This window comes from Nematostella vectensis, chromosome 3 (assembly GCF_932526225.1).
Source record: "Nematostella vectensis chromosome 3, jaNemVect1.1, whole genome shotgun sequence".
Classification (NCBI taxonomy): domain Eukaryota; kingdom Metazoa; phylum Cnidaria; class Anthozoa; order Actiniaria; family Edwardsiidae; genus Nematostella; species Nematostella vectensis.
The window spans coordinates 5415489-5442119 of NC_064036.1; the positions used below are offsets into that span (position 1 = coordinate 5415489).

The following is a 26631-nucleotide window of genomic DNA, read 5'->3' on the forward strand; positions in this document are numbered from 1 at the left end:
AACACAAACTTAACTTTTTGAACGCAAACTTAATATTTTGAACGCAAACTTAATAATTTGAACGCAATTATTGAAGGCCAGGCTGCTGTTCATGACCAGGTTGCTCAACACGTGTCATTTCGTCATCTCGGATCGACTTGGAATTTCCAATTTTTACAACCAGGTAAGTTTCAGTTTTTTTCTCTTTTATTGCTTTATTTGCGTTCAACACTAGAAAGAAAGTTTATTTACTTCTGCTCTAACTTTACACTTCGTTAGGTTCCATAAAATATTAGTTAATGTTATAGTACGATTTAACATCGACGCCCTGTACAGGACCCGAAATGATCCCCAAAAGTATCTCAACTGATCCCGGGACCCGAAACGATACCGAGGAGTCCCAATCACCCCCAATCATCTTTCCCTGGCATGATTTTGCTTATGTTCATTTTTATTTTATCCGAAACTGAACAATGAACATATTTTCTAGGATGTTTTGCCCTGCGTGTGGGGCCAAGAATATTTTAAATGGCGTGTTTTGTGCTACTTGTGGTGCACGATGGACTGCAGCAAGTCCATCTACTTCAGCTACTACACCACTTCCTTTAAGCTTTGATGATTTCATGAGGTCAAAAGCAACAGCTGCTCAACAGGAGTTCAATTCTAAAAATGAAAAAGGCAGAGAAATCGAAGCAGTCTGAAAGAAAATCCTTTCGGAAAAAAAAACAACCGCCAACGTTACGGTAATATAATGTTCTAGATAATGTTACAGTGAGAATTTGCTGTACTGATAACCTTTCAAGTGATATGCTAAATGGAGTAACTCCACTATTCGCAAATATACCAAATCACCAGGGATGTCAGATCCAGGGGTGACGAAGGAGGTGACATGTTGCCCCCCTTTTTGGGATCTCATATAATGCTTTAACAAGTTAGCACAAGTGGGTCCACTCAAAGGTTCAGGATAGGGTGCCTATTTGCATCTTTAGGTCTTGGATAAGATCTGGGTTCGCAGCCCTACACCTTAATAGTAAAATATAAACCAGTATCTTCCCTTTGATACTGTAGTGACCATCTTTACCATTTCCACACGTCAAAGTTGGTCTGTTATACAACAGAAATGGTGAACTCAAAGTAAAACGTGGATCTACATTGCCAATTGAAGTAAAGAGCAATGTATTCATTATTTCAGCTACCAACAAAGAAACTTCATCAGAGGACGAGGATGGTGTTGAAGAAGACAAGGTAGTACATTGTTTATATGTAGGCTAGGTATGATTAGCTATGAATTGAAGCTGTGGGTTTACCTTCCTTGTCTGATTGCATTTTGCACACAGGGCGGGGGAGGATTTGGTTGGGTTTGGTGCCCCAGGATTTCCACCCTTAGTATTTCCTGGGGCTCAGATTGCCCAAACCCTCTTTCATTTGGAATTTCCAGGGCTTAGATATTGATTAAATATACCTTTACCCAGGGGGAATGAGGGGGAATGCTTGGAGAATATACGACAAGTCCTTTTGTTTTGGACGATTTTGGCTGGTTTGGGCAGGATGAAAAATTAAATGGCTCTTGGCCATCATACAATGGAAGATCTTTTCAATGCTGGAACTGGCGACATCTAAAATATCCTGGTATTTCGGGGGTATGGGATTTTGGTAGTGTAAACTATAGTGTGTCCTATGTTAAATTCTCATTCAGTCCCATGTTTTAAAGACTTTAGATTCCCTAAGCGAGGTGATTTCTTTTAAAAATGATGCAAGCCATTCTGAAGAAGCTGATGATGATGTAGAGTTCTTTAAGTCAGTGTTTGATGTCCCAGAACAGGACTTCCTCGTTGAGAATGGAAGGTACAGTATACATATTATATAGAACTAGTCGATTGTGTGAATAGATTCACTTGCACTCTCTTGTTTTATTGTACGCCATAAAAATTGAGATGATAGCTGTATATGGTTATCAGTTTTTTTTTCTGGAGTTGATATTTTCTTTTTGCTTTTCTCCCCATTCCCATAGTACTTAAGAGGTAGTTTACTTGTTTTGTTTTTCCAAGGAACGAAACAATACCAATTTTCTCCCTAGGACAGTAAAAGAACTTAAGAATTGGCTTTGAAATTGCCCCTTATTGGTTTTGAGCTAAGCTGATTGTTCTTGTGATGACCCGTAACAATTTTCATTATTGAGAGTTTTTTACCGTTTTCATCGTGTAGATGGGCCTCTGTTTGTTGTACTTGAATACCTTAGCTCTAGTGGTTTACAGTAACAATACCCAACATCTCCAAGAAAAACCCTGTAGATGGTGATAAATAGTGAAGGAGAGAGAATGAAGAAACATATTTTAATTGTATTCCATTGTATTTCATAGTAACAATACCAACAACAATCCGACTGCAAGAGTTGTGTGCGAAACATGCCACTGTACGTTCCTTCTTGGAGAGTCATGTGTAAGGTGTCTTCAGGACGCCGAGTATCAAAAGGCTGTGACAAGTGACACTGTCGCCTCAGGTCTTGTCGATGTAGCACAGCTGCGGTATCAGCGACTAGCCCATTTAGGAGTTGATGAAAATGCTTCTGCTGCTAAGACAAATCTAGCAAGAGAAGAGTAAGTTGTGTCAGATAGCGGCAATCCAGCAAGAGAAGAGGAAGATGTGTCAGATAGCGGCAATCCAGCAAGAGAAGAGGAAGTTGTATCAGATAGCGTTTCTTTTGAGATGCCTGCAGAAGCAGCTGTCATTGCCGTTCGCCGCTCCCAAATAAGATGGGATCTGATAGACAAGTTTAAAGATCCAAGTATTATGATAGGAGAGTAGTGTTTGAGATAATCAATGAAAGGGGGGAGAGAGAGGCAGGGGAGGGTATAGGGGTAGTCTGTGAGGTGTACACTCTGTTTTGGAATGAATTTTCCATTTCTATGACAATAGGAGAAAGAGAAAGGGTCCCTTTTATTCGTCATGACTTCTTCATCGAAGAATGGGAGGCAGTGGGTCGCATCCTAGTTAAAGGGTATGAATCAGTTTCCTATTTCCCTTTGTTCTTATCAAAGGTGTTTATTTGTTTTTGCCTATTTGATAATGACGTCCAAGATGATTTATATCTTAACTCCTTTAAGCGGTATCTATCCGCACCAGAAGAAGATTCATAGAAGATGTCCTCAAAGGTACTGACGAGTTCCAAAATTTCTTGGAGAGATTTGATTGCAGGTCTTTGGTACAACCAAGTAATGTTTTTAAGGTGCTGCTAGAAATAGCAAAGCAAGAGATGATACGGAAACCGCATGTAATGGTTTCAGCTTGGCGGCCAATCTCGAGGAAAGGTTTGAAAGAATTCAAAGAATTCGAGTCTCTGCCAGCTGTACTGAATTTGCATGAGACTCTTACACCTACGGCAAAGAAGGTCCTTGACCGTCTAAATAGCGATCCGGTCAGTGATTCTGAAAGAAGTTTCTCCAGCGATATGTTAGAGGTCTTGATGCAACCCAGCTCTCGCGGTTCCTTCATTTTACAACAGCAAGAGATGTATTAGGGGCGGGGAAAATCGAAGTTACATACGTTAGGACAGAAGGTTTTAGCTCTAGACCAGTAGCACATACATGTGGTCCGCTTTTAGAGTTGCCCTCAACTTACAACAACTACGTGGAATTCAGGGAAGAATTCACCAATATTCTCAAACGTGACTGGGAGTTGGACATATCTTGAAGTGGTAGAAGGTTCTATTACCGCGCCACTTGAGCGTGGCCTCCATCACATGACGTACGTTTGTTTTAACAAACGACATTATGCGATAATATAACCGGGCGTCTGCTAACACGTCATCAAACACGCTTATCCAAGGTAGTACGTCTTATATGATCAGGTCCTGGCGTCGACTTTAAACGGCGTTTACCTGTACTGCAGACGCTCTTGAATATATTCACGGATAATGTCGTTATTGTTTTTTTCTTATTACTGTTGGGTTGCTGTAGTCGCTCCAAGGGTTTCATGATTTCACGTTTTGAAACTATAATTTAAGTACTTAACGAGTTAACTATAACGTAAAAACCCGCAAGTGTCTAAAATTGTTAAGGCGAACATGGATACGTTGGGTTTTACTGTATAGCGATTACCATTGGCATACTTAAATAAGAGTTAACAGTTGTTTATGTTTAGCAAGTGCTGCTGTATTTGGAAGAATAATGTTTAGCACAATAAAATAACAGCGTGGTTGTTATGCATAACTAACGAACAAACATGATATGGCGCATCTTCCCAGTTAACTTGTTTCCCAATGTATTTTTGTAGTCCAAGTATCATTTAAAGTTTGTCATCATCCGTTAGTTTTCTGCAAATCAGCTTGCTAGAAGCGCGAAATTTTTTTGACTAAACAGTGCGAGTTTTCAAGCCAAAACACAAAAATGATTGACATGGAAGTATGCAATATTACACTGTTGCTGTCTGTTTCGGCAGTCGTAACTCATCTGGACGTCAAAGAATACATAACTACATTTCTGCTGTTTGTATCAACAGAAAATAATTTTCCAAGGCTTTGTCCCAATTACTTGGTTTCTGTAGAGCATTCATATACATGATATAGTCCAAGTACTCTTCAACCCACGTTTCCGCAACATGAAACCCTGCCTTCGACGAAGGCTTCTGACAATTTCAAAGTTTCAGTCGATAACTGGACTTTCTTGTTGTCTCCACCTGAAAAAAAGTACGCCGTTATTATATAATAAGATTTTTAAGTTTTGTTATAGTGCGTATAATGTCTTGCAGCTGTTATAGAACTGTCTTCATTCTGAACATAATTACCTGAATTTTCTGGCAAAAAGTACAACTCATCAGGAGTACCCGGTGGACATTCTGCCATTCTGCTACGCCTTATGGTGTCACTGTTCCATAGTTCTGCCACTTCATCGAGGTCTTTTTGAATAAGGTCCATGAAACAGAATTGTAAGCACATCATATGTTTCTGATTGCCACTAGTAAATGCTCCATAGCTGACTTAATCTTTGAAGAGACCTATCCACCATTCACTTCTGAACCGACAGATAGACCACCAGCATTATATCCGTTGGTTTGATGTGGAGGACCCATATCTGTGACTAACTCGGTCTTGCCCTCGAAAAACTGTAAACTAGCAATAATTCCGTTTTCAGTTCCGCAGTCAGTTTGTACTAACCTTGGACATCCTCCCATTGCTTTCACACATTCAAGATAGTATCCAGCAACAATTTTTGGATCATTATTAGTGGAGCCAACTTCTAAAAACATAATTCTCCAAGAGTAGTTATCAATGCATCCCCTGACATAAAATCCAAATGGTTTGAGCTTATCATATCCATCAATGTGCCAGACAGAATTTGCCCCCGAGCATCTGTAGATGCAGCGTGTTAAACGTTTTCTTCGACGGGAGGCGCACCCTTCAGGGTCAAGCTCACGTAGCAAACTCATTACTTTGTCTCTAGAAACACTTAGGTTATACTTCTGTCATAGAATCTTGCCATTGAACGATATCCCACTAATTTTGCTGGTCCGCCTTGCTCAGTTGTTATTGCATAACGAATTTGCCACTCGGGAGAACTGTTTCCTTTTCTGTATTTACCATACACTTTGTATAATAAGTAACGTAACTATCTAACTGTCATAAACACTCCATAGATAGTTCCAATGAAAAAGACTATCTTTTTATAAGTGTAACCTGCTTTAAAGTACCCAAGAATGCATTCTTGAAGATTGCCATATCTAGTAAGCATTGTGCTTCTTCATTCCCAGAAATAAGAGACAAAATGGCCGCCACGCATGCGTAATAGTGCACATACAATGTCAAAATGGCTGCCATTTATTATAAGGAAATGTGGGGAGACATCACATTTTATCAAATTTTCTCGTTTCAGAGATTTTGGGCTCACGATGCAGGACTCGAAAAAACCCCTTGCCATTCGAGTGATACACTTTCCGTTCAAACGATGTCAGAGAAAGCCCTATGATTGTTCCTTGGACATTGCACTTTTGTTCGCTTGAGAGCATACAATCCTCCATACATTCTCTGTAATTTTATTGAAATCGGGCATAAAAGTAGTCGTTTAAAAGGTAGAACTGTTCGCCGCATCACAGGTGCAGGACTCGAAATTGGTAAATCGACTATCCTTCCATCAAATTGGCCAATAAAATAGGCAGTAGCGCCTTCCAATCTTGTTCCCGAAGAAATAACATTTGATGTAGTTATGCCTAGTTCAGGAACCATTATTGTTGTCTTTAAGATACAGACTGAAGCAAGGAAAACGGTGCGCTCCGCAAGAACAACTTCTCTCCGTTCGTCCGTTCGTCCGTTCTCCATTTTGTTTTTAAACGGCCCCACGGCTTTCTGGGATTGACACAGGTGAACCATAAAGCCTTTCTAAAATACATTTTTTAAAATTTGCGCATATAATGTTTTCCAACCTCAGCAAGACTGTCGCACTTCCATTATCATTGGATGTATCAAATCAGAGATGCCCCATGCACGTTTAAATACCGCTAATACTACTTTTATTTGGAATTTTAGTCAACCTGATTAAAAACTTCTAGTGTAACAACAAAAGGGAAGCCCCTGTGCTGGCCGGAATCTCGTTTTTATTTGTGATACCGCTGTTATTCCTCGCGGGCCTAGCAAAATGTGAGCCCCAGAGAAACCTCTGGCTAATGTCCCTTATTTCTAGGAATGGGTAATGCTGCTGCGAAGTCTACATCTATGAGTACGACCACAAACACGAGTAGCAGAACTATAGGTCCCATATTACTAGGAAGCGACGGTTTGAATAGAACCTGAGAATATAAGGTAGAAAAAATGATTAGGGTACAACCTTAGTAAGGTAAAGTTAGGAATATTTCACTAAAACCTAAATCCGATAATTGTCATCCCATGAAATTAGGATTTTACCATCGTAGACGTTATTCAAAGGTTTGAACAGTGTAAAGCTAATGTTCGTTCAAATTTTTAAGCAAATTAATGTACGAAAAGGGAAAAAGATTAGAAACTTACCACGTTTAGTCTAACATCGAGCTTTTAACATCGAGAATGGCGAAATGGTATACGCCTTTCATGACCATCCATTGCTTGTAACCTGGCCTTTGCACTCAGTTCGAGTTTGTGTTCGAATTATTAAGTTTGTGTTCGAGTTATTAAGTTTGCGTTCAAATTATTAAGTTTGTGTTCAGATTATTAAGTTTGCGTTCAAATTATTAAGTTTGTGTTCGAATTATTAAGTTTGTGTTCAAAATATTAAGTTTGCGTTCAAATTATTAAGTTTGCGTTCGAATTATTAAGTTTGTGTTCAGATTATTAAGTTTGCGTTCAAATTATTAAGTTTGCGTTCGAATTATTAAAGTTGCGTTCAAATTATTAAGTTTGCGTTCGAATTATTAAGTTTGTGTTCGAATTATTAAGTTTGCGTTCAAATTATTAAGTTTGTGTTCAGATTATTAAGTTTGCGTAAGTTTGTGTTCGAATTAGTAAGTTTGTGTTCGAATTATTAAGTTTGCGTTGAGATTATTAAGTTTGCATGTGCTTTACATTTTAGATGATGTTTTGTCCATATCAACCACGGTAGATATCTGATAAGACCGGAAACTGATAAATCATTATTCAATCAAGAGAAATAAAAAAAAGACAATGCGGCAGCGGTGTTTTAGCACAACCCGGACATGGAGAGCAGGAATTTATTTGGGGGTCTCGAGTCTGTATACTAAATCCTCGTGTCATTTGAAATTTGTCAGCAAAAAAGAATACCATTGATGAAGACATTATAAAAAAATGTATGTATTCCAACCGTCCCAATGCAAGTACTCGTGGCAAGTCTCAAACCTGGACCAAGAAGAGACTCCAGTTTGAGGCCCAGGCCCGTAGCCAGGGGGGTTCGGATGAACCCCCCCTCCCGGCTTGAAGGTCCGCTCAGAGCAAACAAAAATATATAACGTTTGGCTGGAGATATACCGTGCACATCAATATGTCTTTATCTTTTTATAATAATTATCTTTATTATTATCGCTTATGTTAAAAAATACCCTATTAATAACATTTTAAATACAAGATTGATTGGCCAGTTGGCTAATGTTATAAGGCGAGGAGAGGGGTATACCGGAAATTTGGTCCTCTGAAATGGAAAAACGAACCACCCCGCTCAAAATCCTGGCTACGGGCCTGAACCCTCTGGATGAAGTGACAAGGACTCTTACCAACTTGAAAGTCATTGGTGATAACCCCTTCCTTAACTTAAGCCTGCGATGAAAGATCGTTTATTCCGTAGAAACATACAAACTTTGGTACTTTCGAAAGGCGTTCTTTCGAATTCTCCTTAGACCGATCTTTCCACAGCTTTCTCGTTTAGAAATCTAAATCTAAAAATTTAGTCTTCTTTATTTCAACTTAGTAGGAAATCAACCTTCTTGCCGGCCTTCACTTTTCGTAACTTTTTTCCCTTTTCAGACTGGGGGCCTTAACACCCCCCCCCCCCCCCCCCCCCCCCCCCCCCCAGGAAAATTGCTATAACTTTTGAACCATAGCAGCTAAGAGGCTAAAACTTGGTGACTTTTCCTAAAATCTATCTGCAGACGTTTTGATGCCATTGACATGTCAAGGAGACGCTCCGTACTGCCAGGACAACCGTTTTTTCACACGTAGGTTTCCCAAAAACTAAAAAGTATTGAATTTTTCCTGTTTCTCAGATTGAAATACCTCTTTTGACTTTATAAGTTTGTTGAAGTGACAGGTTTCACAACAGCGCTAGAATTTTTTTGCCTCCGATATTTGGGGGAGGGGTGGGTAAATTTTGCTTTCGTTAATAATGTCACTAGATATACTAGATGACACTTTAAAAGCTAATATTATGCATTTATCATAACTATGAGCAGTAATAAATGCACGCAAATACTTTTTTCTGTAATAGTTCCAGATTTTTTTTTCCATTGCAAAATATCATAAGAATCCAAGATGGCGTATCCAAGATGGTGGCCTTTTATCATTGTAAACCCATTAAAAGGTTGATTTTGACATATCTGAATGATGCAAAATGATTTCAACCCGATATCTGATCATTTGAAAGGCAATATTTGAAAGAATAGCTAGACATTGTTATGACGTCATAAATTATTCGACCACACCCAAAATAGGGCGCGACGATTCTTTGCAAGCTGGTGCTCATTGTCTGTAAGTTTGATGGTTATAGCCTACAGGCCTAAGCGGTTCATGAAATACGCGGAGGGGGGGCCTTTTAGTCCCCTCCCCCCAGTCACAGACAAAGTTAAAAAAGCCCAGTCTGAATAGGGTATGGTTATGTCTAGAAATATTCTTGGTAGACATCTTGACGAATATTTGTCCTATCGTTGGCTTGTAATCCACGTCTTGCTGTCGGTTAGCTCTTTTTATTGTTTTGAAAAAAATATCTTATTTATACTACATTAACAATACCCTTAAGGCATCAAAATCGAGCCAAAGCCGCGCAATGCATCATGGTTACGACGAACCCGACGTCATCACAGGAACTCTTTGCGCGCCTTCGTCCAAAGAACGATTAGCATCTTCATTCAGAATTCTATTCCTAACGCCCATAGTAACAATAAAAATAGAAATCCCTGAATCTATCCACAGGGTCTGAAACATGGCGCTAGACATGGTATGACTACTGATAAACCAACATGGAAACAATCAGTAGTGACACAACTATTACGCTGACCAGGCCTGAAAGCTTGCGGGCATCATTACACAAGTTGTCATAGCAACACTCATTCTCGCAGTACATGTTAAGGGACTCGCATCGCTTGATTGTCAACTCGCACTGGTGTTTCTGGGCACAGGCTCGTCTATAAGTGTAGAGGTTGGTGGTGGCATTTAATCGGCGTACGATATAAATGCTCTGGCAAGTGTCGTAGGTGTAACGTCCTGGAATCGTAGAACAGTCATGTATCTCCAAGTTATTGTCACAATCTTCAAATGAAGTCCTGGAAAAACACATGTAGCATTTGACGGAGTTGACCTCTGAAATAAAACGAAAACAGTTTTGTCAAAAACTGTCTTAGAGTGTCAGAGCAGAGGCTAAGCATTTTGTCGAGCTTTGTGCAGTCTGGCAGGCAACGCATTTTGTTATTTTACCAATACAAATGCATTGCAACATTTTTTAAAGAAACCTTTGTCTCCTTTGTCTATGATTAATGAACAAGTTGTGTGACTGCAGTTCGTGACACGCTGTGACGTCTTTTGTGTATCTATTAGGGGACAGACGCACCAAAAATGAGATCTATTTGTTTTATGAAACAATGAACATGTTTTCTTACGTTTACAATCTGGTTTTGGGGAACGCGCGCGCATGCTGGCGCCAAGCTACGTTTGTCCTCTAATAACACATGGACCCTTGACCAATCAGAGCGCACAATTTGAGAGTTTGTTAATACAGTTTAAATGCATTTTTCAATGTCGTTAGAATTATAATAAAGTAATATCATTAGAATGATTATTAAGTACAAATGAAAGTACTCGTTACCTGAATAGCATGCCCCAAAGATAAGTCCAATAAGCAACATTCTCTTAGCAAACGACCTGAACATTTTCAGGCTTCTCGAAGGTCCAATCTAACGAAGAGATATGCACTTTAAAAACATTAATTAATAGTGCAACGGTACAAAGCCCCTTGGCACGATAAGGTATTAATTGGGGTCTCAAGTATTACAGTATTACAGTGATGTTATTGGAACAATATTTAGAGAAAACTCATACAGCTCCTATATTGAAACGCTTTGATTAGAATCATCAGTTTGCTGCAAAATCATAACAACAATGGAAATCGTCACATTGGCGCTAAAAAAGCGTTCCACACCTTGCGTTTCATCTCGATCCTGCGTTGAGAACACAGGGATCCTGACGCACCCTGGTTCAATTTTGCAAGCATTGCAAGCGGGAACTCAAAGTAAATCACCTTACAATTTCCTGAATTTTTACGTAGTGCTTACTTCGAGATTATTTCCGGTTGCTTCCACGAACACTGCGGTCAATGTGAGCAGCAATCGTTTTGTGTTTTTAGTGTTTTTTCATGCACACTGTTCAGCGCGTGTCAGTAAGACCTGACCGTAAATAGCGTGATTGACACAGACACGTGTACACTCTGATCGAAAAGTGAAATAGCATCTTTATACGCGCAATAAAAGAATAGAGCACATGCTACAACCGTTTTCATTTATCAACGCAACGTGTTAGCCGCGCTTTAGTGAATGGGTTTGTTTTTTCGCGGGTGAGATGATCAGTATTGACAATTTGCGGAAGGCAAATTGAACAACCGTTTACTGTTCCGCAATTGCTTCTCTTCTCTGCTTGTGGGTGTTAGCAAACGAAAAGGAAAGGCGAAGATAAAACAATCAAATATTGATATGGTGTCAAGTGATGGTCATCTTATATTTGTTCATATAAAAATGAGATCATATGCTTCTGCTATGGAAAACAATTCTGTGTGTAGGGGGGAGGGGGGCGTATAAGAACAAACAACAAGGCGGCGTGTGAAAATTTTGTTTTTGGTGTTTTTTGGTGTGTGTGTGTGTATGGCACTCAAGGTTTTGGATCTTAGCTCATATAACTTTCTTTTGAAATTTTAGTCCGAAGGGAGGAGGGCGTGGCGGGGTGTGAGGGATGTGCAATATTCTTCTTTATTGTCGCGCATCTTAATTTTCACGATTATTTTCTAAGCACATTTCGCCAGTCTTTAATTTCGCAATCAGGGAGAAAAGTTTTGTTTGCAGGGGATTTAATTTAAAATTGAACCAACAACTGAAACAGGACCACTAGATTGAAACAAAACCGCCACGTTGTGCTTTCAAAAGTCAGTCTTGCAGTGGAAAGGTGTTCTAACTCCTGGGCCACTATCGATAGTTTCGTTAAATGTCCTTACTAGGGGATCTCAATGTAACCTTCAATCTCTCTCATAAATTTTTCTATAACAATTTAAATTTCGCGAGATTAAAGTTCGCGGACTTTATTTTTCACAAGTTTTCAAATTTAAGTACGAATAAGTATATTCCTCATTTCCTTGGCTCTCAGAAAATCTTGCATACAGCAATACAAATACTTATACTAAAATCTACCTGGACAAACACCTATCCCCACAGGGTCTAAAGGCCCGACAAAATGGTTCAACTTTGCTTTTTTAGTCGGAATATGCAAAATTAGACTGCTGGGGCCGGTTTCTAGAAAGTAAGCTAGCGCTAACCCGGGGATAAATACGGCTCTATTGACATTTGATTTGCTAGGGAGTTAATCCCTGGTTATCGTTAACCTGCTTTTCTAGGAACCCGGCCTTGGTCCCTTCGCAAAATGTTGATACATGTGCGGATCCTTCCCCAAAAGGGATGGGGGGGGGGGGGGGGGGGGGAGTGTGCTCCGACTTGAAAAAGATGGGCTTTCCAGCCTCTTGGGGCTCAAAAGTCTACACTATGTTCGCGCTCAAAAATTATCTCGAACGAACTCACTGCCCTAATCCCGTCTTTTCCTCCGGTCGCTGTTTACAGAACATAATTTGAAGCTAGAATATCGTTCATAGGAACCAAAATCCCGCCCAAAAATCAAGTTTTTTTTTTTCTTTTCACGCCGCCAAAAAACATTACCCCACCCCGTTCGTTTGTGTTTTGCGTTCTTCAAAATGACGTAATCATCGGCCCAGTCCCTTCAATTTGTTATGATAATTATGATAAATATGCAAGATGGCGACTCTTCGCTGTGTATTTATCATCTTCCTTGCTTCATCTTTGATCTTACAGGTAAAACTATGTGTTTGGAGCTACCCTTGAAGAGGCTTATGTATAGAGGATTAACTGAGCTTTTCAATTGCAGATTTCGGGTGAGAATAACGAAGGGTATGGTGTTCTTCACGCGACTACATCGGAAAACTCCGCCGATTTTTGTGTTATGTTTAATCCTAACTGGGGAGATCCTTGGCCTACAGAGCTCGCTAAAACGGTACGATAGCGACATTTATCAAGTTTTATATTTGCTGTCATCATTTTATTAACGTATTAAAGAATTGTTGTTTTTCGTTTGGCCTAAGCGAGAAGAGATAAAAATGAAACGAAAAACCCTTTTACCTACTTAATTTTATTTTGTTTTCACTTTGCAGTCGCAGAACGGAAATAAATCTTAAGAGTTGTACTCTTCTACCTAACTAGTATAATTTCATGTATAAATATCTGAATCTTGAAAATCTTGAAAATTTGAAAAACACAACTTACACTTTTTTCTTACTTATATCTTCAGCAAATTTTTATGAAGGGTGTTTCAGTATACCATTCAGACTTAGCATAACCTCATTGTGTTTCATTAATGTTTATCTTATTTATTATCTGGGGTTAAGTAAACCTGAATCTTTGTTATCATTACTTTACCAACACTATATCAATTTAATGGTACCCAGGGGTTTCATTAGTTCACTAAGGTGCAGGATTGCGGATTATCAAAATATCATGATTGTTTCTCATTCATTTGATAATTGATAATTTGATATTTCAATGATTTTTGGGTGATAATAGTATGATATTGTCTTGAAAAAATTCTAAGTGAAATATCAATGTGAAATATCAAAATGTCATTATCAATTGGATTATCATGGTAGTTGAACCCCGAAAAAGGAATCTCGAATCTCAAATTATCACTATCATTCTCATTAATAAGAGAAGCAGGTAGATTGAAAAATCTAAATATCACTATCAATGAATAGAAATTAGCAGGATAAAGTGATATTCCAAAATAGCAAGTTATCATGGTATCAATATCATCATTTTATTATTATTATCAATGTTGAAAAAAATAACATAAACAGTAAGCGAATGATATATCATGATAGTATCATTTTTTTACTTGACCAACGACACACTAAGATTGATAGTATGATATACCATGATAATGTAATTTTTTGTTTTACTTGACCAACGACACACTAAGATTGATAGTATGATATATCCTGATAATATCATTTTTGTTTTACTTGACCAACGACACACTAAGACTGATAGTATTATATATCCTGATAATATCATTTTTTGTTTTACTTGACCAACGACACACTAAGATTGATAGTATGATATATCATGTTAATATCATTTTTTGTTTTACTTGACCAACAGCACACTTAGATTGATAGTATGATATATCATGATAATATCATTTTTTGTGTTTACTTGACAAACGGCAGACTAAAAGTGATAAATTTTAAAACGTATCTTTTTTATTTCAGCGTTTTTCGTGTGCTTTGGGTAATAATAAAAAGCTTCATCCTGGTAGTGTTTTTTTTCACTTTACGGTTCACATCATTTTTCGCCTTTTTAGCTCTTTCTCAAGATCTCTGTTGAAGCTGTTGTTGACAAACCAAAATAAAATGTTACGCTTGTATTGGGTCATTTTGTTCATGTTTGAACACTATATATTGAACACTAAATATTCTGATAATATCATGATATATCATTATATCATGGAACTTCAAAGAAATTGTGCCACATTAAATATTCTGATAATATCATGATATATCACTTTATCATGGGCCTTGGAAGAAATTGTGCTTCATTAATAAATATTCTGATAATATCGTGATATATCACTATATCATGGGCCTTGGAAGAAAATGTACCTCATTAAATATTCTGATAATATCATGATATATCACTATATCATGGCCTTAGAAGAAAATGTACCTCATTAAATATTCTGATAATATCATGATATATCACTATATCATGGGCCTTGGAAGGAAATGTACCTCATTAAATATTCTGATAATATCATGATATATCACTATATCATGGGCCTTAGAAGAAAATGTACCTCATTAAATATTCTGATAATATCATGATATATCACTATATCATGGGACCTGGAAGAAATTGTGCCTCATTAAATATTCTGATAATATCATGATATATACTGTATCATGGCCCTTTGAAGAAAATGTACCTCATTAAATATTCTGATAATATCATGATATATCACTATATCATGGGCCTTGGAAGAAAATGTACCTCATTAAATATTCTGATAATATCATGATATATCACTTTAATCATGGGCCTTGGAAGAAATTGTACCTCACTAAATATTCTGATTATATCATAATATATCACTATATCATGGGCCTTGGAAGAAATTGTGTCTCATTAAATATTCTGATAATATCATGATATATCACTATATCATGGGACTTGGAAGAAAATGTACCTCATTAAATATTCTTATAATATAATGATATATCACTATATCATGGGCCTTGGAAGAAAATGTACCTCATTAAATATTCTGATAATATCATGATATATCACTATATCATGGGCCTTGGAAGAAAATGTACCTCATTAAATATTCTGATAATATCATGATATATCACTATATCATGGGCCTTGGAAGAAATTGTGCCTCATTAAATATTCTGATAATATCATGATACACAAATGCTTATATGATAAAAACCCTTTGAAGAATATCAAAATATCAACCCCTATCAGACTCTTGATAAATCATGATATTTAGGGCCTTAAATACAAGAAACATATAAGAACTATCATGATATATCACATTTAATGATTATTTATTGATAATAGTGATATACGCAGTCCTGCACCTCTCTCCATTAGTTTCAGAGTAGGCGGTGAAGATTGATAAGTAGGGGGTGGAAGTTTAGTTTCCTTTGCAGCAGTCCGTGCTTGTCATTCGCGAAAGCGCTCTAATCCCCCCACGAACAGGAAGTTATTTATGGAAGTTATTTTATTTTACTTGTTCAAATAAACATGGCATTCAGTGGGAAATAGCTGGCAGTTCTGTAGCAATATCTGCAGATGAATATTTCCATGCTTTTCATACTTCAAGCTCCTAGTTTTTTTTGAAGGAGCAAAGGAGAAAATATTTAATATGTCCTGTTATCCTGTAAAGCCCCACACATTCAGCTACTAGATAACTGAAAAAAAAAATCATTTCTTATGTTTGTTACAACTGTTTTATTTCCTTTACTTTACAATTAACCAAGCCTGTTTAGGAAGGAAAGCAAATTTAGGAAAACAATTGTCTCTACACAAGTGCATTAAACCTGTCTAGAAACTATCCATTTTCAGATACCATATAGTTATTAAGTGGAATGCATGTACATTCCGCTCAACAATTTTTTTCCTTGGCTCTCTGTGATCCATTGTCATAAATGCTCAGCATAACTTTAAGAGCACCTTTAACTTTGGTACTTAAAGTTTACCTTTTATTGCATTGGTTTCAATCCAACCAATTCCTTTATTTCATGAGGTCTGTTTATTTTTTTGTAGCCAAAATACCCAACAGTAAATGCTGACCCCTCATTGCTGTGTGGTAAACCCAAGTCATCCCAGGAGTACTTCAACAAGGCTGTCATTGGAGAGAGGGGGAACTGTACTTTTTTTGAAAAGGGGATAAATGCCTTAAATGGTGGGGCACTGGCTGCAATCATTATCAACTACCAGAACAAAGTGGTAAGAATTGCACCTACATACTGTATGATAATTTAAATTGTGAAAGAGCCATAACATTCACATAGATTTTTTTTATAAATATTGTGTTGTCAATTGTAATGGCATTTCTCAAAAGTTTTCAGCTTTGAGCCTGCCAACAGATGTACTGGCAACTATTTGTATTTGTCTTATTATTATTTTTTTTTGTACAAACTATAGTCAAGCCTAGGTTTTGGCAGACTTATACCAGAATGCAAAGTCATCCAGCAAGTACATTTCTTTTACATGTTTCCACACCTGCCAACTCTCCCGGTTTTACCGGGAGACTCCCCCTTTTTTTTATCAAATCTCCCGGTCTCCTGGTTTTACCTTAAATCTCCTGGTTTATGACCAAATTTTAATCAGTCAAGTTGTTTTTGAAGTAAAAGTTGGATTTTAGCAGTTAGAAGTCATGCAATTCTTATAGTTTGTATTCAAGTTATGACGTTTTCGAGGTTTTTCGAGAAACTTTAAATGAGCCTTTTCCAGGCGTTTCTTGTAGACCACAGGACTACTACCGCAATGCTGAAATGCTTGCATATATCGACCCATCAAGGGTGACCATATTTTTCGTTTTTGTTGAGAAATTGGTTCATACTTTGGAGCCGTTTTCGCGCGAGTTTGTAAGTTGGCGTTGTAAATCAAGCCAGCCACAAACTTCAAGGCTCATCAGAGAGAATTTTTAGGCGCTCTGTGGTTAGGATACGATGGAATAAAATTCTGGCCTCTCAAAAAGTAGTTGAAATTGACGTTCTTGACATCGAACAATTAGTCCAGTCAACCTAGTGTTTTACCAAAAAGTAATTGCAACACAAGTAATTTCGAAAGTGAACATCACGAAAATTTCGATCAAAGTTTTCATTATCATATTTGATCAAATAAATATAAACTGAGATTGTGCAAGCGTAATATCATTTGAATATATTATATTTGTTACAAAGTTGAATGAATTTCTGGGAAAACAGACTTATTTTACCTATCATCTTTTCTTTCGCTTTACGATAGGGTACCCAACAACAATAAGAGAACAAAAGAACACGCACATCTTCGAGCAAAACTCTGTGATTTGCTAATTCTCCCACCCCACCCCCCTCATCCCGTACCCCCTCCCCTCCCCCCTAGAATAATCTCCCGGTTTTTCAAGTCTGGGGGTTGGCAGGTATGTGTTTCTCCTATGTTATTGTTGTTGTCTTTGTGTTTTTTCTTTAATTTGAATTCCTGTATTTAAAATTCCGATATTTTGTTCTTTTTAGTTTATGCCAGCAGGAAATGAATCTGCTGGTGAATATGAACAGCTAACAATACCCGTTGCTGTACTTGCCAAAGACAATGGGCAAACTCTCAAGGTGTGTCAAGTTTTTTTTAAATTTTTTAGTACAGGGGTTGGTACTTCATGTAGCCAGTAATATAGAGTGTCTTAGATACTAAGTACAATGCTCTATTTCATTTTACTTACCTGTATTCCCCTGTACTTACCTGTACTTCCCTATGCTTTCCTATACCCCCATGTATTCCCCTGTACTCCCCTGTACTTCCCTATGCTTTCCTATACTACCCTGTACTCCCCTGTACTTCCTGTGCTCCTGATTTCACGTTGTCTGTCCATACACTTACCTGTGAGATATCAAAAATGAAAGGCACCAGCTCTTAAGATCCACTTTAATTTGTATGTCTTGTAATATGAACCTTTGGGTTCTGTGGAGATGAGGGTGACACATCACCCCCAATACAGTATGCTGAACACCTTGGTCTACTACGTCTACTCCCTGTGTAGCCTAAATGTGCGAGTAGGGTGAGGAGTGGGCCTGTTCATGTCATTCAAGTGTATATAGAATAATTTGACATACCACGAATTGTGAACATTGAGCCCTGAAAGTTCCTTGTGACCTTTGTTCACTATTAGGGCCTTGGAAAAGATGTAACAGTGCAGCTCTACCAGCCTCCTGGCCAACCTTTTGATGCAAACATCATTGTGCTCTGGATCTTGGCCGTCGGCACTGTTGCTATTGGTGCATATTGGGCAGGGATCTCAAACAAAAGAATTTTGTAAGGAAGATTGCTATCAGTTCTACAATCAGTTGATAATGGGGTCTTTTAGTATTTGCGTAATGTTTGCTTATAAAAGAGTGAATATACAAATATGGGATCACATAAGAGGTTAGGTGGACAGTTAAGCCATGGCAGTCTGCTTACAAGAGTACCAAATACATGGGAGTGGACTGATTTTAAACATATCATTAAAAAACATATCATTAGGGTTACTTGGGACCAAGGCAGGCCCTTATTGGGGGGGGGGTTGCAAAGAAGGGCACCCCTTTGGGAATCAAAAACACTGATCATTAATGCCCCCACCAAACCCTTAGTGAATCCAGGCTACACACCAAACAAAGTAATAAAAATATACCCAGGAGGTGACTTTTCTTTTAAATTTATTTTTATGGCCAGAATGCTTTTTGCAAAAACTTAGCCATGCCCTTTACTTGTAGTCCTTAGCTTAAATTTTTCTGCATATGCTAATAATGATTTCTTATGTTCCTTTTCTAGTGCCGGACAAGTGCTCCAGCACAACGAAGGTGAAGGGGAGGAGGACAGCAGTGATGGCATGATACAAGTCACCCCGCTCATGGTTCTCATCTTTGTGCTGCTCATCTGTGGTCTTCTTCTCTTGCTGTTCTACTTCTATAAGTATCTGGTCTATGTCATCATTGTTCTCTTTGCGCTGGCATCATGCAATGGATTGTTTGACTGTCTGATGCCTTTGATATTATGGCTCCCACTGGGTTAGTATAGGTTTTTTTTATATTTTGTCTCTATATCATCATCGAATAATAATACTATATTTAGTGAAATGGAAGAAAGGCTATCAGATTTTGTAATATTCTCTTTTAGTACTTTTGTTTGTTTGTTTGTCTGGTTTTTTTTTTTTTTTTGAATCACTTCTATAAGGGGCAGCAGATTTGTTTGGGTCTGTAGATAGATTTTTAGTTTGGCTTTAAATATAGGCAGTTGGCAATCAGTAAAGGTTTTAGTAGTTAAACTGAGATATTAATGTTCAATTTCCTTGGACACACCTCTTTCAACACTATGGGCATTTGGAGAGGTGGCCATTTATTATATCAAACTAGGGGTTGTGCATCATGCATGGGTAAGGTGTCGGGATACTGTAATATGTAAGTCTGGTGCTGAAGCCTGTCATTTCATGGGCTCAGCTCATAATGCAACATTCTGCATAAACAAATAAATTTACCTTTTCTATTCAGGCAGCTGCAAGATACCAGCAAATAATTTGCCATTGCTGAAGAAACAGCCAGAGGTCCGTCTTATTGTACTGGCTTTGTTCTGTATGGGAATGTCAATTTGGTGGGGGATTGAGAGAAATGCCAGGTAATATTGATGCAGGGTTTTTATGCTTGTTTTCCTTTGCAAAAAAAATTACTGAAAATACAGGAAACAATTTATTTTTTACCAAAGTTCCAGCAAGTTTTCTGGAAATTCAGCTAAATTTGGCATATTGTGGATACATTATGTCATCTGTTTGTGAAAGGTCATATAAATGTGAAGACCAAATTGGCAGGGCTTCTGGAATTGGCAGGGCTTCTAGGAATAATAATAAAATACCTTTCCAATTGGCTGGTGGCTAGGAGCCAATGAAAACTTGCCTAAGATATTTTCACGCAAAAAAAAAAAACCTTTTCAAGTTATTTCATGCTTTTCTTTGGTACAAAATGTAGTTTGGGCGTAACAGTTGATATTCCATGTAATTTAGCGCGCAATTCAGTAAAGAATCCCACAAAATTTTGATTTTTAAAGAAAAATGTATTGCAAAATCCCACGTAATTTAGCGCGTAAGATTGATTTTCCACGTAATTTAGCAAAGAATCCGCATAATTTTGAGTTTTCTTCCACTTAATTCGAGAAGCCCTGAATTGGTGGGAAAATGTATGGTTTTCACATGCAAAAAAAATTTGTATTTTCTATTAGATACAAGATTTCTTATGCAAGATTTCTCAGTGGCTGAAGTCTACCTGTGAGACCCTAATGTTTATCTAATAAAGAACAATCTTTCATTGCAGCTATGCCTGGGTTCTGCAAGATATTCTAGGGGTGTCATTCTGCATCAGCTTGATCAGGAATATCCGCTTGCCTAGCCTTAAGGTGTGCACCATCTTACTGGTGCTACTGCTTATCTACGACATATTTTTTGTCTTTATCACTCCTTTGTTCTCCGCCAGTGGCAAGAGTGTCATGGTTGAGGTTGCTACAGGTAGGGTAACTGCTTGGCTTAAATGTATTGTTTTGATTAATGTAACGTGCCTAAGACTTTATAATACTTATTTTTAGATTAAAATAAAGTCCTACATTGTTCCACCTTTGTTACTGTTTATACAGTATTTAATAATGGAAGACAAAGCCTTTGAAGAAATTTTAAAATTATTGAATTTAGAATTTTACCCCACATCTTATAACAAAATTAGATACAAAATACAGTAGATAAAAGATTTCATCACCAAACGTTTTCCCAAATTAGCTGAAGCTGAGAATCAACATGCGTTTGTGTGTAGCAAATTTTCGCCTTGGGAGCAATTTTTGTCCTGCATCTTGGATAACCATGATTGGATAACCATTTGATAACTGGCTCAAGTAGTCATTAGCCAGATCGTAATCTGATTGGTTAAGATGGGGGTAATCTTTTACCTTTGGGGTAATTGTGGTTTACTTCTGATGTGTTGAGTCACTCCATATTGTCTTGAAGTGCTGTTTATTATAAGTGATTAAAACATATAGTCATGTAAGAACTAAAGCCATTTAAAAGAAAGGTGTCAAGTGACTGTACATGAACCTCCACGGTGATGTCACTGACACAGAAACTTGATTTTATCTTTGATGCAGGAGGTGACCACAAGGAGCAGTTGCCCATGGTGCTGAAGATCCCACGCCTGACCAAGTCTGTCCTGTCCGTGTGTGCCCGGCCATACTCCCTCTTGGGTTTTGGCGACATTCTTGTTCCAGGTTAGATAAAACTAAATAATACTTAGTTTGTTCGAGTTGTTTGAGAGACAACTCACAAAACATAAGAATTTCAAATGGTTGCATGGAGAATGATGGAGTGTACAGTTTATCTTCTTGGTGTATGTATATACAGGGAAAGTGGCACTATGATATTATTACCAAAATTTTGCACTTTTCTAGCAGCTTATTCTTGTCAGCCTGTGTTTAGTGTGTTAATGATAGGTACTGACTGGTGATTTTGTATTTCCAGGACTGTACATTGGGTTCTGTCATTCATTTGATACCATATCAAAGACACCAAGAAAGATATATTTTGTTGCTACAACAATAGGTCAGTATCCTGTAGCTCCACCCCTAATGTAGTTTTTTTTTACTGTTAATGTATTTAGCCTCACAAGGAATTGATATCAGAACAAGAAATCATTGGGAGTGGTTCCTCATGTGAACTGATGCAGAGGAATGTTATAGGGATGCAACAAGCTGGTTTTGAATGATACACATGTATTCTTCAATTATCCTTGTGAACAGCCCCTTCCCTTACAAATGAAACTGCAATAAGCTGTGAAGTAAACATATTAATGATGCCCTAATTTGTGTCCTTCCAGCATATGGTGTGGGGCTACTTATCACATTTGGGGCCCTGTTCCTAATGAAGACTGGCCAGCCAGCCCTGCTGTATTTGGTGCCTTGCGTCTTGTTAACTGGGGTAGCCATCGCATTGTACCGAGGAGAGCTGAAAAAACTTTGGACTGGCAAAATGGTACTGACTGCTCGTCACCAACGACTTGCTCTTAAGGAGGCCAAGCGTACCCAGCAGACTCTTCTGCCTGCGGATGATGGCCCTCCTCCTGCCTCCGTCTAAACTTCATCTTCTTTTTGTACTTCTACTTTCCTCTGAATAATGTTAGTATAACCTCTTTTCTTTGTGCAGTTTGCTCAGTGACCGGAGGCTCATTGATTGAATAGACTGTACATGATTTAGAATCAGTGGAGTAGGAATTTTGCAAAAACTATATTGTGAAAATGAAGAAGATTTGACATGTCTCAATTGTTAGTAAAATGCAGGAGGCCGAGAAGTGGTACTGTGGATTTTTGCTGCTGGTCATTTAGCAATGTGCTAAAGGGTGCTTCTTAACTTCATGCTTCCATAACTCAAATTCATGCCCTTTCTCCTATTTCAACTTCTTATATCCTTGTTTCAAACGTAACAGTAGATTCTTCCAGGTACTTCCAATTTGCTTAGTTCTAAACCTAGGTTGGTTTATTTTTTTACTTCACTTCAGCCCTGCCAGACATCATTCTTGATATTATTCTCACAAAATACTATATACCACTACCCAATGCATTCAGAACTGTAGCAGGTCTTGAAAGTCTGTGGGGGGAAGGGGGGGGGTAGACATGTGTCCAGAGTGCCCCACCCCTGCTATGGTCCTGGCATTGGTGGCAAATACTGTAGTCAATGCAGTCCATTTTTCCGAAAAAGAGTGATGCTGTTATGATCTCATGATCAAAGACTGATATTTTAAAAACTAGAGACAAGGATTTCTCCCTGAGAGTTCTTTGTATGCATTTTAGGGGCAAGAAAGACAATTGAGGCCACCTCCTTTAACATCAGACAGTGAGGAAGAAATTCTTGACAGAACTACTAGACCTAAAGCAGAAGCCTCACATGAAACAGAAAGACTTCTGTCAAAGACTGGGGAAGATGTCCATCCAAATTAAGTAGAGAATAGGTGAAAATGACAATATAGGAATAATTGTTAATCAAATGATGATTACTCTCAGAAAAGGCTGTACTTAGTAGTTATTGTCAATGGGAAAAAGGGAAATGGGGGAGCCTTATTTTTTAGAAAGATTTGTTGTGTATTTTCAGGTGCTCAGCAATAACAAGATAAATGGTATCACTCCTTTACAATTTTTCTCAAACAGTTGCCATTGATGCTTTGATCATAGGCATAGATGCATGTGCACTCATTTGAAGATGGGTCAAATCTATACCTTGGCACTAAATCTATCATTTTTAGAGCACCTGAACTACTGTATTCCTTACTGTGGAACCTGGTGTGGAAGGTGTACAGTAAAGGAACAAAAGAAAAAGGGTTTGTGAGTTTGAGAAGTGATTTGAAACAATAATTTCCTGTACATACATAAGGTAGATAATGTGATTAATACACACATCTATAATATATAATTTTGCATTATGTAATGGTATTGGGTTCAGTTCTTTTCAAAGTAATGTTAAGGTTTGATAGTTTGTGTAAGGTTTTTGCATGTTCAGCTGACATTTGCAGGAAATAGGGATCAGAAAAAAAATAAATTTTTTAAAACACCTTACAAATGCCCATTTCAAATTCATTGTTATTTATTTTTGTTAAGTAGTGAAAATTATAACATCTATTCTATATATCTACATCTAAATTAGTGCACATCAGTGATCGCATGCTGGCCATGCACTCGTCTAGGTGGGGTATCTTTTGTTTACCCCTCAATACAAGTAGTAGGGTAGAGTATCCTTTAAATAGACAACTAGTATTGACTGGGATCAAAGCATTCACTAAAATTTGATTTTCATTAAAAAGGAAACTACTACAAAAAAAGAGTACTGTCACAAATTATGAAAACTTACAAATGTATAGAAAAAAACCATGTAAATGATGATAAGGTGTGTTAAAGTTTCCGTGTTTATATATATTAGAAATATATATTAGAAATCTGGTGCCCGAAATAAATATTCATTCAAAAACAATGCTTCTGTGTAAATTTACTCCCCATTTTATTCTTACCCTAGAAACATTATTCAACAAACAAAGTCCTTTCTTCAATTGTATTTTGTAGATTTTGCTACCTTTGTTTGTTTCATAAATCTTCTTGGATTAGAGCTGTTTTGGTTATTTGATTTTGACCTTTTCTTACAGTAAAAACACTATAAAACAGCTCTTTCCAGAGAAAGACTGTTAAAGATTGTACAATATCAAACATGTAGTTTTTTTTTTAGTTTGACAAATGAATTGCAACAATCACATACTATACAATAATATACTATAGCTTTTGTTTCAGTTTGACACAAGAATTGCAAACAGGTCTAAAGTAAAAGCCAGTACCATGACCAACAAGCTTTAAAGAAAAGCAATTTTTATTACAAGAGAATTTTCTTACAAAAACCAGTGCTGTTTTATATTGATACGGTTGCATTCATCCAATATATAACTATACATTTAAATTGAAAATGAGTTTTTTCTATATAAAAAGACCAATATATAGTTAGCAGTTTTTGGGTACCCCATGCAAGTCTTCAATAAAAGATGGCTTAACTTTTGATTGAATGACCATTTTCTCCTATGACATGTATAGAAATAAATATATTCCACAGTGTGTATTTTACATGGTTATAGTAGGCTATGATTCTTGTTGAATAAATGGATTAGCAATAGCTTCCATTCCGTCCATTGGGCACACAAGTACAACAGCCGTCCCTCTACACACAACTAGACCAAGCTGCCTCGTCTCATCACTCAGTTTTAATGGATCATCTGGGTCTGCAAGCAGATGTTTGTACATTAATGTACATAATTTAAAATGGCCTGCCTTGTAGACATGTTTGTATATGGGCTAGGGGAGTCTGCAAGCAAGTGTTTGTACATTGATGTACATAATTTTAATAGGCCTGCCTTGTAGACATGTTTGTATATGGGCTAGGGGAGTCTGCAAGCAAGTGTTTGCAAAAACATAATTAACTTATTTTGCAATATTTTTTCCCTGAGAAACATAATTGCAAAATGCTATGATCCTCTATAGAAGAAGTTAACTGCGAAATTTGCAAATGTGTTTTATCCCATATGGCAGAATGTAAAATATGCGTGAAATAACGTAGCACATCTGCGCTTAGTGATGTTGTCTTAGCATTTCACAAGGGAATGTTTTTTTGTTCAGATTAGAAAGGAAATAAATGGTGATCCTGGTATGACATCCCTACCCCTATAGCTAAGCGAAATATACTGGTTCCGCCGGTTCCACTTTTTAGTAATGCCGTCCCAAGACACACAATCACCAAGCTCCTTCCGGATGCTTTTGTAGAGAAAATAAAGTGCCACAATCTCTGCATACCTCTTAGATATTCTATGGTGTTGTCTAACACAAGGTTAAGCAAAGCATCAAAACCCTTCAAAACTCCTGACGCTGCAATACAAAATAACAAACTGTTTGAATACAACATGTAATAAACAAGTAAAAAGTACTGTGCATCTAGACAAACATCAAAATGCGCGAAAGAAGAGATAAAAATTCGAAAGATAACACGCTTTGAAATTACGGCAGCACATGTCCGTGTACAGCACAGAGTAGATTGTCAAATTTGAATTCACACTCGATTTTGCTTTTACCTTCCCTTCCGCCTTGAAATTTCACCCGAACGCCTTTGTCAAGAAACTTCGACAGGTCAAATATACTCTTCTTCTCTTTTCGTTCTCCCTACAAGACAAATGAGTGAAACCATTCCATAAAACACAAACAAAACGACCAAAAATTCATCGCTCATGCTTCTTACCGACGCCATGTTGAATTATACCGAAACGTATCATGGGTAATTATATGATACCCGCTATGGTATTGGCTATCTGATTTGATTTTCGGAGAAATAGATTCATTTTACTAAAATAAAATAAAAACTTTGAGTGGTTGATTCATTTTTTTTTTTCATTTCGTTTATTTCACTGGTATAAACAACCCCAACTCAAAATACGCAAAGTATTCGTTTATTTCATTAACGCCCCTCCCCCCCCCCCCCCTTTACACACAGGGCGGTACGGTAACAAAGGCGGTAGAAGCCCGGTCAAGTTACTTTGCGTATTTTTAGCTACTACCCTGTTTAGCCAACAAACTCTCTTCCTGTCGCCCTTTCAATTCTCAAAATTACTCATGGATTATTAAGTTTTAAAATACTAAAAGAAGAATAGGAGGGGCATTTTCTCGATCAATAAAATCGTGAGTTTATATGATCAGGCTATAAGCTTTTCACTCTTCAGGGACTTAAGATAAAAGACACTGTGTGACAAATGCAATTCAGCTGCTCTGTCTGAATCAGCACAGATAAAGTTAGAATTGTTTTTAAACACATTAAAAGCTTACTTATACAGTTGCACAAACAATTGTAACAACTTTTTTTCT

At 37.4% G+C, this 26631-nt stretch overlaps 3 protein-coding genes, 2 long non-coding RNA genes and 1 pseudogene across 7 annotated transcripts; 2 read left to right on the plus strand and 4 right to left on the minus strand.

Moving 5' to 3' along the window:
* The first annotated feature begins 538 nt into the window (after window positions 1-538).
* Window positions 539-3748, plus strand: LOC125561332 (annotated as a pseudogene).
* A 295-nt stretch (window positions 3749-4043) lies between these two features.
* On the minus strand, window positions 4044-6302 carry LOC125561341. The gene is made up of 2 exons (XR_007307378.1): window positions 4762-6302; window positions 4044-4653 (listed from the first exon to the last, which is right to left on the minus strand). It is a non-coding gene; the product is annotated as an uncharacterized LOC125561341 (long non-coding RNA).
* Window positions 6303-6463: 161 nt separating this feature from the next.
* Window positions 6464-7036, minus strand: LOC125561342. Its single transcript, XR_007307379.1, has 2 exons — window positions 6974-7036; window positions 6464-6756 (listed from the first exon to the last, which is right to left on the minus strand). It is a non-coding gene; the product is annotated as an uncharacterized LOC125561342 (long non-coding RNA).
* A 2299-nt stretch (window positions 7037-9335) lies between these two features.
* On the minus strand, window positions 9336-11068 carry LOC5512759. Of its 2 annotated transcripts, none has more exons than XM_001633016.3 (3): window positions 10800-11068; window positions 10467-10554; window positions 9336-9964 (listed from the first exon to the last, which is right to left on the minus strand). In XM_001633016.3, exons 1-3 carry the CDS (start codon window positions 10869-10871, stop codon window positions 9609-9611), a joined length of 516 nt encoding a protein of 171 aa, XP_001633066.2. In that variant the 5' UTR covers window positions 10872-11068; the 3' UTR covers window positions 9336-9608. The 2 variants fall into 2 exon arrangements, with proteins under 2 accessions (XP_001633066.2, XP_032238062.2); XM_032382171.2 differs by having other exon boundaries at window positions 10899-11067.
* Window positions 11069-12649: 1581 nt separating this feature from the next.
* Window positions 12650-24214, plus strand: LOC5512785 (signal peptide peptidase-like 2B). 2 transcript variants are annotated; one of them, XM_032382168.2, is made up of 12 exons: window positions 12650-12726; window positions 12800-12925; window positions 16258-16440; window positions 17712-17804; window positions 18362-18504; window positions 19003-19238; window positions 19719-19842; window positions 20532-20722; window positions 21349-21468; window positions 21719-21799; window positions 22074-22228; window positions 23044-24214. In XM_032382168.2, the coding sequence occupies exons 1-12, from the start codon at window positions 12670-12672 to the stop codon at window positions 23188-23190; spliced, it is 1656 nt and encodes a 551-aa protein (XP_032238059.2). In that variant the 5' UTR covers window positions 12650-12669; the 3' UTR covers window positions 23191-24214. The 2 variants fall into 2 exon arrangements, with proteins under 2 accessions (XP_032238059.2, XP_032238060.2); XM_032382169.2 differs by having other exon boundaries at window positions 22074-22371; window positions 23044-23186.
* Window positions 24215-24583: 369 nt separating this feature from the next.
* LOC5512758 (U6 snRNA-associated Sm-like protein LSm7) lies at window positions 24584-26065 on the minus strand. Its single transcript, XM_001633015.3, has 4 exons — window positions 26012-26065; window positions 25848-25935; window positions 25573-25644; window positions 24584-25004 (listed from the first exon to the last, which is right to left on the minus strand). The coding sequence occupies exons 1-4, from the start codon at window positions 26018-26020 to the stop codon at window positions 24865-24867; spliced, it is 309 nt and encodes a 102-aa protein (XP_001633065.1). The 5' UTR covers window positions 26021-26065; the 3' UTR covers window positions 24584-24864.
* Between the last annotated feature and the right edge of the window lie 566 nt (window positions 26066-26631).